We start from the raw sequence: 16,690 nt of genomic DNA on the forward strand, positions 1-16,690 counted from the left end.
TGCTCCACAAAAACTACTTCAGTACTTGTAATCTTGTTTATCAAAAAAAAAGTTGATGTATGATTCAAATAAAATATCAAAATACTGTTCATTTTAATTCATGTGTTCACATCAAAAACATGAGGGGTGAGATGTAGCCCAGTGGTAAAGGAACACCTGATGGGCAGTCAGTTTAGGATCGATCCCCACAGGTGGGCCCATGCATTGGGATAGTTCTCATTTCAGCCAGTGCACCACGACTTGTATATCAAAGGCTGTGGTATGTGCTATCCTGTCTGTGAGATGGTACATATAAAATATCCCTTGCTGCTAATGGGAAAATGGAGTGGGACTCCTCTCTAAAACTACATGTACATGTATTTGTCTAAATTACCAAATGTTTGACAACCAACTATATAATAGCAGGTGATTAATAAATCAATGTGCTCTAGTGGTGTTGTTAAACAAAACAAACTTTACTGTCACTTTATCATTCAAAATTAGACCTAATTGCTTAGGTCTCACTGCACAGATGTCATCTGCCATTGAAACCCATGTTAAATTGCCCAACTTCAAACGAAGATTGCCAATAGAACGGGTTCTCGTTGGCACTAACAACATACACCATTGCGAACATACATTATATAAGCATTTATTTTCACTCCAAAATTGAGAACATTTCTGTCTCAGTTTTTTGCTAGATGACCGTATCTGGCTGTAGAACCGGTCCGAACAGGTGGTTCATTAACCGATTCACTCCGGCTGTCACTTGCGCTATATACCCATGTCCCAAAAGGTTGATGCACAATATTACAAAATAACATGGGCAAAATACAGCCAGAAGGCTTACCATTAAACATACATATTGTTTTAATTCTTCACCATTTCCTAGAAGTGAATATGTGAACCATAACATGTGTCACAATTAGGAACTACAGTGGACCGTGATGAATGAACTCTCACCCGGAAGTGATCTGTGTAGTGAGACCTTAAAGTCTAGTGACAGATTTTGTCAAACTTGGTTTGAAGTCAGTTTGATCATTTGAGTCATTTACACCACAAAAAGCTATACTAGAGCTGTGTAACTTATGAACTCTAACCAATACACCAAAAGATAGATGCACCATACCATCCAATAAAACTTCACATCACATTGTTACTCCTTGGTCATCCACACAATAGATGGCCATCAAACAAGCAGCCACTATATGGTAATGTATGACCTTGTTGGTTGTTTTGATATGGGGAACATACAAAGAAGCTAATTATCTAGTTAGTTCATTAAAAATATTAGTTTTCATCAATTGTTGCTATGGGCAACAATTGTTTCATAATGAAGTGTTGAAATCCTGTTTTTTCTGTATATTTTAGCATGAAGATCCACATATATTAATGGCAGATACAAATTCTACTTTTATAGTAGAATACTATGTTATATATTCACAATACCATCAAAACTGTTTGTCACTATGCACAAAATCACAGAAATTAGAGTTAATTTGGATATTGACCTTGTGACCTTGAATTTTGACCTTTTACAATGAGAAACTCAGTGTTTGACACTCAGATCAATTTATTTATTACATGTAAGAACACTAGAATATACATTTTGACACACACACCCCTAAAAAATAAAAAATAAAATAAATAAAAATAATAAAAATAAATAAAATTGACATGTTTGCAATATTTACCCAAATAGGGCCCCCATACGCTTGGCTCAAATCCACATCCATGTAATTACCTTTTATAAGGATGCTACTCTAGTACATTTTCATTTTGGCTTGCTAAACTTATATTTTTGGGGATAAACAGTAATTTCATGTTTTACATTATGTTCTCACTACACAGATCGATGTCATCTGCCATTGAAACCCATGTTAAATTGCCCAACTTCAAATGAAGATTGCCAATAGAACGGGTTCTCGTTGGCACTAACAACATACACCATTGCAAACATATATTATATAAGCATTTATTTTCACTCCAAAATTGGGAACATTTCTAACTCAGTTTTTTGCTAGATGACCGCATCTGCCTGTAGTACCGGTCCGAACAGGTGGTTCATTAACTGATTCACTCCGGCTGTCACTTGCGCTATATACCCATGTCCCAAAAGGTTGATGCACAATATTACAAAATAACATGGGCAAAATACAGCCAGAAGGCTTACCATTAAACATACATATTGTTTTAATTCTGCGCCATTTCCTAGAAGTGAATATGTGAACCATAACATGTGTCACAATTAGGAACTATAGTGGACCGTGATGAATGAACTCTCATCCAGAAGTGAATAAAAAAAAATAATGCTTGCATTTATTGGGAAAAAAAAAAAATCCAAAAAAAAAATAAGAATTTAGAAATTAGAAAGAAAAAACAAAAACACTTGTGGTGAAATCTGAGGTTGTGCCATATGACAGGCATGCTTGAATACGAACAATTTAGATGAAAGTCTTAGTAGCTAAATGTGTATGCCAAAAATTACCCACATGTATGCACACTGTTTGTTACTTTCAGTGTATCCCTGGCGATGGACCCTTCAAAGTAGAACCACATAGGGTAAGCTTTTAGGTTTGTTTCAAATTTTCAGTAGAGCTTCGGTAAATAAAAAAAACCCATATATATATATATACATAAATTATAGTAATAAAAAATTTTTTCAAAAAAAAATCTGAAATCCTGTTAATTGATTTAGCCCAATATAGTAAGGTATACTATGAAACAAGTGGTTGCTTAAGTATTACTAACCGTACAATGAATAATGTTTTGTTTTATTTTATTTCATTTTATTTTACATCTAAACAGCTGCTTTAATTACTATCTTAAATGCTCAGTAGAGTCATAAATTACTGTTACTTATTTTTACAGTTTTATTTATAAAAATTGTGCTCCTACAGTTAAACATTTTTCTTCTTACCTGTCTTACTTTACGCACGTAGCTTGGCATACAGTTACAATGCTTAAACACCTGTCTTACACGCACATAGCTACATACAGTTACAATGCTTAAACACCTGACTTACACGCACGTAGCTACATACATTTACAATGCTTAAACACCTGACTTACACGCACGTAGCTACATACATTTACAATGCTTAAACACCTGACGTACATGCACGTAGCTACATACATTTACAATGCTTAAACACCTGACTTACACGTGTGTAGCTACATACACTTACAATGCTTAAACACCTGACTTACACGCGTGTAGCTACTTAAACACCTGTCTTACACACATGTAGCTACATACATTTACAATGCTTAAACACCTGACTTACACACATGTAGCTACATACATTTACAATGCTTAAACACCTGTCTTACACACATGTAGCTACATACATTTACAATGCTTAAACACCTGACTTACACACATGTAGCTACATACATTTACAATGCTTAAACACCTGTCTTACACACATGTAGCTACATACACTTACAATGCTTAAACACCTGTCTTACACACACGTAGCTACATACACTTACAATGCTTAAACACCTGTCTTACACACACGTAGCTACATACAGTTACAATGCTTAAACACCTGACTTTCACACATGTAGCTACATACATTTACAATGCTTAAACACCTGTCTTACACGCGTGTAACTACATACATTTACAATGCTTAAACACCTGACTTTCACACATGTAGCTACATACATTTACAATGCTTAAACACCTGTCTTACACGCGTATAACTACATACATTTACAATGCTTAAACACCTGTCTTTCACACATATAGCTACAGACATTTATAATGCTTAAACACCTGTCTTACACACATGTAGCTACATACATTTACAATGCTTAAACACCTGTCTTACACACATGTAGCTACATACATTTACAATGCTTAAACACCTGTCTTACACACACGTAACTACATACATTTACAATGCTTAAACACCTGTCTTACACGCGTGTAAGTACATACATTTACAATGCTTAAACACCTGTCTTACATGCGTGTAGCTACATACATTTACAATGCTTAAACACCTGTCTTACACGCATGTAACTACATACATTTACAATGCTTAAACACCTGACTTTCACACATGTAACTACATACACTTACAATGCTTAAACACCTGACTTTCACACATGTAACTACATACACTTACAATGCTTAAACACCTGTCTTACACGCGTGTAACTACATACACTTACAATGCTTAAACACCTGTCTTACACGCGTGTAACTACATACACTTACAATGCTTAAACACCTGTCTTACACACATGTAACTACATACACTTACAATGCTTAAACACCTTCATTTTAAGAAAAACAAGCTTCGTAAATTTGGTCCGCTATATTCTCAAGCTCTGTTATTTAGTTGTTTCATTTTGCAGAAATTGTACACACGGTGGAGGAAGAATTTTGACTGGAACCGAACTTCCAACTGGAGGATAACTGATGACAGTGACAGAGAAACTTACCTGCACATACCGGAGATAACACAGGTAAATATGTACTGTCTTTATAGATGTACATACAGGTAGGATATCAACGAGTACTCGAGTACTCGGGAACGGGCTGAGTCTAGCAAGACTCGAGTCCATTCAGATGTAAGAGCTATGCGGAAACATGTAAATGCGCTTAACCCATTTTGTCTAAAAAAAACTAAAACATGATGTTCAATACTGTTGATCACACAAGGTTCATTTGCATGTTTTCACGGTTTCAAGTTTATGATGTGTGCCTTATATTATACGTTATAACCAATTTAGACTTGTTAGCGTTGAATGCAATTTTTGACACTTCTGGGGATTGCAAACAACAATTTTCCTTCAGGGGCCCTTGAGCGGCCCCTGGACCCTGGCTGCAGTAAGCTTTTTTGTTCCAGCTCCTTTGACATCCCTGTGCAAACGGGGGAAAATTTAACCAGTTAAAAAACCAACCATTAAATTGCTTCTCTACTTCCCCAATCACTATAACTGAATTATATATATATATATAGTCTTCATGATTGTATGTAAAAGTCAGTACCTAGTATATCGTTTATCTAATTTGTGAATGTCGGTAAATCATTTTAATAAGATACCCGTACATATTTGTCACTGTGTATGTATGGGAATATATTAAAAACATGCAACAATATGGCTGCGTGCATCCATGAAAAGTGTAAATTGAGAATTAACCACTTTTGTAGGCGATAAATAGTATGTAGATTTGATAATCTTACAGGTACATACGACATCGGTCTTTTGAAAAATAATGTGCCGTTTTATTTCGGGGTGTGGGAAGGGAGGGGCGCAGGGGGTGAGATTAGCAGCAGATGTTTATTTCACCTGTTAAATCTGAAAATGGTTGTTGTTACGGGTAGTTTTAACATGCTCATATACTACGAAGGTTTCGAGCATGTCTGTCCTGGGTCCCGTTTCTGAATAGCCAGGGGCCTGACCCGGGACACGATCTGAAAATGTCTGTCCCGGGTCCCGTTTCTGAATAGCCAGGGGCCTGACCCGGGACACGATCTGAAAATGTCTGTCCCGGGTCCCGTTTCTGAATAGCCAGGGGCCTGACCCGGGACACGATCTGAAAATGTCTGTCCCGGGTCCCGTTTCTGAATAGCCAGGGGCCTGACCCGGGACACGATCTGAAAATGTCTGTCCCGGGTCCCGTTTCTGAATAGCCAGGGGCCTGACCCGGGACACGATCTGAAAATGTCTGTCCTGGGTCCCGTTTCTGAATAGCCAGGGGCCTGACAGGATCTGAAAATGGACACTTTTTTCACAAGCTGGTATTTGGAGGTGTTGGTATAATTAATCCCCTCAATGGATCCATTCAACTGATTGGGTGGGGGTGTTTTTTTTGTTCCAACCAATGCATCACAGCTGGTCAGAGGCCGTGGTATGTGCATTTCTGTTTGTGTGGAAACTGCATATAAAAGATCCCTTGCTGCTAATGGAAAAATGTAGCAGGTTTCCTCTGATGACTACGAGTCAAAATTACCAAACGTTTGACATATTCAATATCCGATGATTAATAAATCAGTGTGCTCTAGTGGTGTCGTTAAAGAGAACAAACTTGTTAATTAACCTTCCTTTCCTTTGTTTTGTAGCAGTTGGCAGCTGAGCAGTCGGTTGTTGAGGAGCGTGCTGCCACGTCAGAGGACATGGTGGTCGATGATGTCAAGGTCTGCTTTAATAGGAGGGATTTCTCTGTACATGTATTATATAGACAATAATTAATGTTGTCAGTCACGACATTTAGCGTGCTGCCACGTCAGAGGACATGGTGGTCAATGATGTCCAGGTCTGCTTTAATATGAGGGATTTCTCTGTACATGTATTATATAGACAAATAATTAATGTTGTCAGTCACGACATTTAGCGTGCTGCCACGTCAGAGGACATGGTGGTCAATGATGTCCAGGTCTCCTTTAATATGAGGGATTTCTCTGTACATGTATTATATAGACAATAATTAATGTTGTCAGTCACGAGATTTTGCGTGCTGCCACGTCAGAGGACATGGTGGTCGATGACGTCAAGGTCTGCTTTAATATGAGGGATTTCTCTGTACATGTATTATATAGACAATAATTAATGTTGTCAGTCACAAGATTTAGCGTGCCGCCACGTCAGAGGACATGGTGGTCGATGATGTCAAGGTCTGCTTTAATGGGAGGGATTTCTCTGTACACGTATTATATAGACAATAATTAATGTTGTCAGTCACGAGATTTAGCATGCTGCCACGTCAGAGGACATGGTGGTCAATGATGTCAAGGTCTGCTTTAATATGAGGGATTTCTCTGTACATGTATTATATAGACAATAATTAATGTTGTCAGTCACGAGATTTAGCATGCTGCCACGTCAGAGGACATGGTGGTCAATGATGTCAAGGTCTGCTTTAATATGAGGGATTTCTCTGTACACGTATTATATAGACAATAATTAATGTTGTCAGTCACGAGATTTAGCATGCTGCCACGTCAGAGGACATGGTGGTCAATGATGTCAAGGTCTGCTTTAATATGAGGGATTTCTCTGTACATGTATTATATAGACAATAATTAATGTTGTCAGTCACGAGATTTAGCATGCTGCCACGTCAGAGGACATGGTGGTCGATGATGTCAAGGTCTGCTTTAATATGAGGGATTTCTCTGTACATGTATTATATAGACAATAATTAATGTCAGTCACGAGATTTAGCGTGCTGCCACATCAGAGGACATGGTGGTCGATGTTGTCAAGGTCTGCTTTAATATGAGGGATTTCTCTGTACACGTATTGTATAGACAATAATTAATGTTGTCAGTCACAAGATTTAGCGTGCTGCCACGTCAGAGGACATGGTGGTCAATGATGTCAAGGTCTGCTTTAATATGAGGGATTTCTCTGTACATGTATTATATAGACAATAATTAATGTTGTCAGTCACGAGATTTAGCGTGCTGCCACGTCAGAGGACATGGTGGTCAATGATGTCCAGGTGTGCTTTAATATGAGGGATTTCTCTGTACATGTATTATATAGACAATAATTAATGTTGTCAGTCACGAAATTTAGCGTCCTGCCACGTCAGAGGACATGGTGGTCAATGATGTCAAGGTCTGCTTTAATATACTACTCAAAAGCATTTAAGGGTCAGACGATATTTTCGACATTATTTTCTGAATGTCAATTATATTAGCTAGACCATAATGTCACGCATGGTATTGTTCCATTTTGACGAAAGTGGGTCTAAGCAACCCATAAATGAATTAAAATCCACTGTCATTGACACTGTCGACTAGTTCTAATGGCGAAAATATGCTTACATTTGCACGTAAATTAGGGCGAAAGCGAAAGGTCTGCTAAGTGCCCATAACTTGCTTTTTCACAAAGCGCTTCATTTGCACGCTTTGCATGTGTATTCCATGTTCCCAATGCTGAATTTCCGTATAATTGGAGCTTGCGTTCGTGTACGGTGCACACTCCAAATTTGACAATGGTACGACGTCAACTGACTATCGAAGATTGAGGAAGGGCTATTGCTTGGCTTCAGGATGGCAATACGCAAAGAAATGTTGCTCTGAGACTTGGTGTCAGTCAGAGTGTCGTTGGCCGACTGTGGCAACGGTACCAAGCAACGAATTCTGTTCGAAATCGTCCACGTTCAGGAAGACCCCGAAGCACTACAAATAGAGAGGACCGCTACATCACCAATATGGCTCTACGTCAACGCACAACCACTGCACGCCGATTACGTGACAATCTGCGGACTGCGACTGGAACTCGAGTGTCTGATCAAACCATACGCAATCGTCTGAGAGCCAATAATCTACGCTGCCATCGCCAGGCTGTTCGACCACCACTCCTACCACGTCACAGAACGGCCAGACGTCACTGGTGCACGCTTCATCTGCGGTGGCAACATGTTCAGTGGGGTCAAGTGATGTTCACTGATGAGTCCAGGTTTAGTCTCCAGTTCAACGACGGTCGGGTTCGTGTCTACAGACGTCCTGGGGAGCGCTTCGCTGACGTTAACGTTAGACAACGTCACCGGTTCAGTGGTGGCAGCGTCATGGTGTGGGGCGGCATCTCTATCCACCACAGGACCCCCCTCTATGTGGTGGATGGCAATCTGAATGGAATCCGCTATCTGAATGAGATTATCCGGCCGTTGGTTCTCCCAGGCCTTCAGCAGATTGGCGGCGGGTCAGTTCTGCAGGATGACAATGCCAGACCCCACCGCGCCAGGGTGGCAACGGACTTTCTCAGACAACAAGGTATCGCCAGGATGGATTGGCCAGCATATTCGCCTGAACTGGCCCCAATAGAGCACGCCTGGGACGAATTAGGCAGGAGAGTTCGGGATAACCATGCCCCTCCGGCCAACCTTCATGATCTGGGTCAACTTCTTATGGCAGAGTGGCAGGCCATTCCCCAAGAGTTCTTCAGACGTCTGATCAACAGCATGAGGCAATGATGTGTCGAGTGTATTCGTGCCAGGGGTGGATTCACACACTATTAAACGAATGTTCTAATGTGTAAAATCCATGTTTGACAACCTTCAACTTTGACAGCATGTCATGTGACTTTCTTGTATACAGTGACGTTTATTTGTGTTTTTTTGTAAATATGGAACAATAAATAAAAAATTTGGTGTAGTTTACATCATCAATCTAATACACTCTGAAACTTATTTGGTTATAAATTTTTGACCCTTAAATTCTTTCTCTGTACATGTATTATATAGACAATAATTAATGTTGTCAGTCACGAGATTTAGCGTGCTGCCACGTCAGAGGATATGGTGGTCAATGATGTCCAGGTCTGCTTTAATATGAGGGATTTCTCTGTACATGTATTATATAGACAATAATTAATGTTGTCAGTCACGAGATTTAGCGTGCTGCTACGTCAGAGGACATGGTGGTCAATGATGTCCAGGTCTGCTTTAATATCAGGGATTTCTCTGTACATGTATTATATAGACAATAATTAATGTTGTTAGTCACGAGATTTAGCGTGCTGCCACGTCAGACGATATGGTGGTCAATGATGTCAAGGTCTGCTTTAATATGAGGGATTTCTCTGTACATGTATTATATAGACAATAATTAATGTTGTCAATCACGAGATTTAGCGTGCTGCCACGTCAGAGGACATGGTGGTCAGTGATGTCAAGGTCTGCTTTAATAGGAGGGATTTCTCTGTACATGTATTATATAGACAATAATTAATGTTGTCAGTCACGAGGTTTAGCGTGCTGCCACGTCAGAGGACATGGTGGTCGATGATGTCACGGTCTGCTTTAATATGAGGGATTTCTCTGTACACGTATTATATAGACAATGATTAATGTTGTCAGTCACGAGATTTAGCGTGCTGCCACGTCAGAGGACATGGTGGTCAATGATGTCAAGGTCTGCTTTAATATGAAGGATTTCTCTGTACATGTATTATATAGACAATAATTAATGTTGTCAGTCACGAGATTTAGCGTGCTGCCACGTCAGAGGACATGGTGGTCAATGATGTCAAGGTCTGCTTTAATATGAAGGATTTCTCTGTACATGTATTATATAGACAATGATTAATGTTGTCAGTCACGAGATTTAGCGTGCTGCTACGTCAGAGGACATGGTGGTCAATGATGTCAAGGTCTGCTTTAATATGAGGGATTTCTCTGTACATGTAAGGGCGGGACTTGATTACCTCAATCAGTTGGGCACTTGCTTGAGGAGCTTGTGTCAATGGATCGAACCACCTCAGTGGATCCATTCAACTGATTATTTTTTTTCTCATTCCAACCAGTGCACCACAACTGGTCAAAGGCCGTGGTACATATATGTGCTTTCCTGTCTGTGGAAAAATGCATATAAAAGATCCCTTGCTGCATTAAGAAAATATAGCAGGTTTCCTCTATTGACTACGGGTCAGAATTACCAAATGTTTGACATCCAATAGCCGATGATTAATATATCAATGTGCACTAGTGGTGTTGTTAAACAAACAAACTTTACATGTATTTATAAATATAGGATACTGAACAAGCTTGCCTGTCGTACCATTCTTATGAAATGTGTGAACAGTTTTGGTATCTGACAAGTGAAAGCAAGCCAGAACCAACACTGTTCACGAGTATCATAAAAATGGTATGAAAGACCAGCTATGGTTTAGTATTTTATTTATTACAAACTAACTGCAAACAAGGCGCAATGTAGAAGTAAGCAGATGTGGAGACATACTATAGGTTATTTTTCCATGAATTGGGTCAGCAAGTAATATTTATTACCCATATGGTTAAAAACAATCTAATTAAAATTAGCTCCATTATTACATGTGGATCTAAAGACAGCCAGTTGGAGCTCGATGTCCACCAATCAAAACCTTACTTGCAGAATCCTGCCTGTGATTTAAAAATAATTTGAAAACATTACGAATTATCCTGAGGGTATACGACATGTTTCGTGTGAATTACGAATGCCTTAAAACATGTTTTATTTTATAAAATAAATAATTTGTAATGTAAAACTGAAGACTGATTTAGTTGTTTTTAATTTTATAAATAAATAAATAATTTTTAATGTAAAATTGAAGACTGATAACCCACCCCGTACATATTGGTATGGTTCGCTGTACTGCGGCCACTAAAATAGACTCGCCCGATATTTTTAGAATTTGTATGCTCCCAAATAACGTTATAAAAGGTGAAGTGTGATTGGTCAATATTTAAATTATTATTTACAGACGAAATGTTACCTGGACATTGGGGACTACGCAGTGTTGTTAGTTTTAAATCACTGGCAGGATTCTGCAAGTAAGGTTTTGATTGGTGGACATGAGCTCCAACTGGCTGTCTTTAGATCCACATGTAATAGTGGAGCTAATTTTAATTAGATTGGGTTAAAAATATTTTGGTACATATATATATATCCCCGTGATACGTCCCACCAGAATGCCAAGTGGGACGTAACACTGTTGACGTCACATGTTAAATTGGTGCACTACAACCTTACACTGTAAGTTACAGGACCGTCTTCCAAACGAGTTGAGTGATATAAATTAAGATCGATTATGGGTAATAAATAGGATATTAAACTCGCTACCATTTTGAATCATATTTATGTCCCTCGTGAAATAATTTTCATTGTCACTCACTAAATCTCTTGACAATTGAAAATTATTTCATTCGGGACATAAACTTGATATGAAATAGAAGCTCGTTTAATATCCTATACATGTCACACGTAAACTTGAACGACGTCATAGTGAGCAGCGAGATGCCATTAATGTACAGTTTAGATTTTGGTGCGAAGCTAGCATTAATGAGTTTTTGAAAGGCACAATAATGACTGAATTGCTGATCGGATAGGCAAAGACTGAGCTGAATGGGATTGACTAAATCTAATGCCGACATTTTGCACATAGCCTAGGCCGTGAAAAAAAAAAGTAGCATGTCGACAACATCGTTTTGGCTTCGTACACAATAGGCCCAAATATAATGGCCTATCTTATTGCAATTTCAATTCATGGCTATATTTCGTAATATGGTACAAAATGGTAACATTACAAAATTTAAAAGTGTAACATTACGAAATGTGGTCATGAATTGAAATTTCTATAAGATAGGCTGTTAATATTTGTGCCTATATTGCGTATGAAGTCAACACGATGTTGTCTACATGCTACAATTTTTTTTTTTTACGGCCCTTAGTAAAAAATGTCAGCTGATAAGGCTGATAAGCTACTTGTGTTTATCACAAGCGTATTAAGGCTTAATATTTCTATTGGGATACCAGGCTAGCACAAGCATCCACAGGGATGTTTCCAGGGAAGGGTAATTAAGACATATAAGTTGGCACATGCAGTATATATTGACCTTATTGTTTGACACAAGTAATTGCTCATGCTCATGAAAAACGATTTCCAGAAACTGAACTCTAAACTGCTCACCTAAATATCACACGCTGATTATTATTGATAATTTATTTTACTCAAAATTACTCTGAATTGGACACTGAGATCAATTGTGCTCCTACAAAATTTCAGGAGAGTAGTTTATTTCTCACCGATTATTTTCAAACCATAAGCACTGTATATATACATTAAATATAAAGCTAATGTATTCTTCGACTGACAGTTACATGTATATACACAAGTATGTATGTCGACGAACATTTCGGTACCAGATCTATGCCTCCGCCCCTCTCTGGATGTCCATGATACTAATTTAATATAATATTATAGTAAAACAAATGAATGGATGCAGTTCTTGTTAATATTAAGTTTTGTTTGTTTATTTCCAGAAACTGAACTCTAAACATGCTGATGTTGATTTCCTAGAAAAGAGGTTAGTACATTTGTGTACATGTATAGGCTTTATTTTAAAATAAAACTGTTAGAATTCAGTTTGCTTATTTTCATTTTATCACCAATCAGATGCTGCAAATTGTAGTTTTTTTAAAGTGGCCATATAGATATTTTAGGAATTTTATTCGTTTAAATTCTTTTCTTTTTTTCTTTTTCTTGAGGGGGGATTATTATTCCACTGCCATCTTTCCTTTCTCTCCTTTCTCTCCATCTCACTTCTTACCAATCTGGCAGCTCCTCCTATATGTCGCTGTCCACCTCCACATCCCAGTCCTTGTCTCTCCAAGCACTAATCTCAGGGGATTGATAGCTCGATCCCCTTTAAGGGCAAATCCATGGTGTAAACAAAATTCTGACAAGGGCAGTTTGAATTTGTTGAATAAGCCGAGCTGCCAAATTAAGGAAGTGTAGTTGGGGGGGGGGGGGGGGGGGGGGGGGAATTAAGGGAAGCTGCCCTCAAAATTTTGAAATAAGATGCTTATACAGACTGTAGAGATGTTTTTTCAGGGCAATTTAGTTTTGTGAGTTGTGGATAATCAATTTAAAAAAAAAAAGGGGCACTTCAAATGGGTGGGGGGAGGGTCATTTGACCCCTGTTAACCTCCCCTCTGGATCCTCTGAGGTCTGAATATTCCTTTCCTTTCCCTTTGACCATATATTCTGTAATGCTATTTTGATCATGTATTCCTTAATGCTCTTTTGATCATATATTCTTTGATGCTCTTTTGACCATGTGTTTCTTGATGCTTTTTTGACCATGTATTCCTTAATGTTCTTTTGATCATATATCACCACAACTGGTCAAAGGCTGTATAATGTACAATGTACTAGTACATTGTGTATGTGTGCTTTCCTTTCCTGTCTGTGAGATAGTGCATATAAAAGATCCCTTGCTGCATTAGGAAAAATGTAGCTATACGAGTCAGAATTACCAAATGTTTGACATCCAATAGCTGATGATTTATTAATTATTGTGCTCTAGTGGTGTCGTTAAACAAAAGAAAATTTAACTTTTATCAGATGAATATATATATATATTCCTTAATGTTCTTTTTACGTACCATCTATAATTCTTAGTGGTGTTTTTTGTATCATGTACCGCATGAAGACATAAATAATGTTAAAAGTTTTTTTTAGTTTTGCCAATATTGACGTGAAAAACCTGACGTCCGGGAGAACTTCTCCAATGAGCCACAGCGGGATCTATCATCAGGTGGACTCCTACATCTCCAGCCTCTTCCAGAAAGAAGGTATGTGCATGCATGCAGGCGTGATTGGCACACATTTCTGTACTTTTAGGTCTTCCTTAAAATCAGGGCTCGAAATACATGTTAGAAAGTAAAATATGACCTGCTGGGTTTTTTTTTTTTAAATAGCAGACCAAAAGAAATATGGACTGTTCAGAATAAATATAGCCTGCTAAGAATAAATATGCCTGTTAAGAAATAAAAACAGCTTGGGGTGAGTGGAGGGTTTGGGACAGTGTGTGGATAATAATTAGCATGTCTGAGATGTATTGTAGAGTATTGTAAAATTAAAATATAACAGAATCATGAGCTCAGCCTCAGCTAAATAGAAGATGAGATGATCGTACAATTTCTGTGTGTGTGTCTCTCTCTCTCTCTGTGTATGTGTGTGTCTCTCTGTGTCTGTGTGTGTGTCTCTCTGTGTGTGTGTGTGTGTCTCTCTCTCTCTGTGTCTGTGTGTGTGTCTCTCTGTGTGTGTGTGTGTGTCTCTCTCTGTGTCTGTGTGTGTCTCTCTGTGTGTCTGTGTCTCTCTCTCTGTTTGTCTGTGTGTGTGTCTCTCTGTCTGTCTGTGTGTGTCTCTCTCTCTGTGTCTGTGTGTGTGTCTCTCTCTGTGTCTGTGTGCTTCTCTCTCTGTGTGTGTGTCTCTCTCTATCTGTGTGTCTGTCTCTGTGTGTGTGTCTCTCTCTCTGTGTCTGTGTGTGTGTGTGTGTGTGTGTCTCTCTCTCTCTCTCTGTGTCTGTGTGTGTGTGTGTCTGTGTGTGTGTGTCTCTCTCTCTGTGTGTGTGTCTCTCTCTCTGTGTCTGTCTGTGTGTGTGTCTCTCTCTCTGTGTCTGTGTGTCTCTCTCTCTGTGTCTGTGTGTGTGTGTGTGTGTCTCTGTGTGTGTGTCTGTGCGTGTGTGTGTGTGTGTGTGTGCCTCAGTGTGTGTGTCTCTCTCTGTGTCTGTGTGTGTCTCTCTCTCTGTGTCTGTGTGTCTCTCTCTCTCTCAGTGTGTGAGTGTGTGTGTCTATCTCTGTGTCTGTGTGTGTGTCTCTCTCTCTGTGTCTGTGTGTCTCTCTCTCTCAGTGTGTGTGTCTCTCTCTCTCTGTATCTGTGTCTTTCTTTCTATCTGTCTGTCTTTGTGCATCTCTCTCTCTCTCTCTCTCTCTCTCTCTCTCTCTCTCTCTCTCTCTCCCTCACACCCCCCATGGAGGGACATAGCCCAGTCGTAAAATGCTCGCCTTGCATGTATATGCCTGTCGTGGGCCCACTGGGGTTTTTCTTGTTCAGGTTCCTCTACTGGTACAAAACAAACTTAAACTCTCTCTCCAGTTCCCTTAAATATACATTGGTATTTTTCTTATACAAGCCTAACTACATTTGTTCAAAAAATTATTATGTAATTAACTGTTATTGTGTGTTGTGTTTCAGAACGCAAAGAGAGTAGCCCCAAGATTAAAATAACATACTGCAACTGAACTGGCTTCAGACACTGGCATCGATATAGACAAATCTCTGAAGAACATTTTCGTATCAACGCCAGTCAACATTTCTTTTTATTATTTATAAAAAATACACTGTTTTTCCAGTGATATTTATTGTGATAAAATACTTTGTTACATGCAGAAATATTTTCTTTTTTACTGTTTATCCATTTATCTAATCGACCATATACAAATTTAATGGTGTATCTGTATGTGTGTTTATGAATCTGTGGAAGTATTTTCCCAAGAATCACAATTTCCTGTGTACTGCCGTGACTGTATGGTTTAACATTACCACCCAATGAATCGCAATTTCCTGTGTATTGCTGCAGCTGTATGGTTTAACATTATGATGTAATGAATCACAATTTCCTGTGTACAGCCGCGACTGTATGGTTTAACATTACCACCCAATGAATCGCAATTTCCTATGTATTGCCACAGTTGTATGGTTTAACATTACCACCCAATGAATCGCAATTTCCTGTGTATTGCTGCAACTGTATGGTTTAACATTACAATCTGATGAATCGCAATTTCGTGTATACTTCCGCGACTGTATGGTTTAACACTAGAACCTGAAGAATCGCAATTTTCAATGTACTGATGCGGCTAGCTGTATGGTTTAACATTACCACTTTCCTTTTGTTTTTCAAACTTACATTGTGGCAGGATTATGCCCAATGGTAAAGGGCTCCCATGATGTGCAGTCAGTCTGGAATCGATCACTGTCGGTGGGATATTTCTTGTTCCAGCCAGCACACCATGACTGGTACATCAAAGGCTGTGGTATGTGATATCATGTCAGTGGAATGGTGTATACAAAAGATCCCTTGTTAGTAATGGAAAAATGTAGTGGGTTTCCTCTCTAAGATTATATTTCAGAATTACCAAATGTTTGACATCCAATACCCGGTGATTAACAAATCAGTGTGCTCTAGTGGTGTTATTAAACAAAACAAACTACTGTTAATACTAAATGTCAACATTACCAAATGTTTGAAATCCAATAGCCGATGATTAACAAATCAATGTGCTCTAGTGGTGTTGTTAGACAAAATAAAATTTAATTTCAACTTTTAAACTTGGGATATTTTGTGAAATTGGCTCCAGTATCTCAGAGCTAAAGAAAATGCTTATTACAGACACACTGTGTAATAAAACAGTGT

The 16,690-nt window shown here is 38.6% G+C and overlaps 1 protein-coding gene across 4 annotated transcripts in view; it reads left to right on the plus strand.

Annotated features, from left to right (window-relative positions):
• LOC121386399 overlaps positions 1-16,169 on the plus strand; it is a 55,084-nt gene extending 38,915 nt beyond the window's left edge. For 3 of the 4 annotated variants that reach the window (XM_041517278.1, XM_041517277.1, XM_041517276.1), the window contains 6 exons: positions 2,500-2,541; positions 4,351-4,461; positions 6,063-6,137; positions 12,750-12,793; positions 13,951-14,063; positions 15,469-16,169. In XM_041517278.1, the coding sequence (XP_041373212.1) occupies positions 2,500-2,541; positions 4,351-4,461; positions 6,063-6,137; positions 12,750-12,793; positions 13,951-14,063; positions 15,469-15,515 (432 nt within the window). In that variant the 3' untranslated portion in view covers positions 15,516-16,169. Of the gene's footprint in view, positions 1-2,499; positions 2,542-4,350; positions 4,462-6,062; positions 6,138-12,373; positions 12,416-12,749; positions 12,794-13,950; positions 14,064-15,468 lie in introns of those variants that run through there. The other variant, XM_041517280.1, reaches the window with a different exon arrangement.
• The last annotated feature ends 521 nt before the right edge of the window (positions 16,170-16,690 follow it).

This window comes from Gigantopelta aegis, chromosome 12 (assembly GCF_016097555.1).
Source record: "Gigantopelta aegis isolate Gae_Host chromosome 12, Gae_host_genome, whole genome shotgun sequence".
NCBI classification, from domain to species: domain Eukaryota; kingdom Metazoa; phylum Mollusca; class Gastropoda; order Neomphalida; family Peltospiridae; genus Gigantopelta; species Gigantopelta aegis.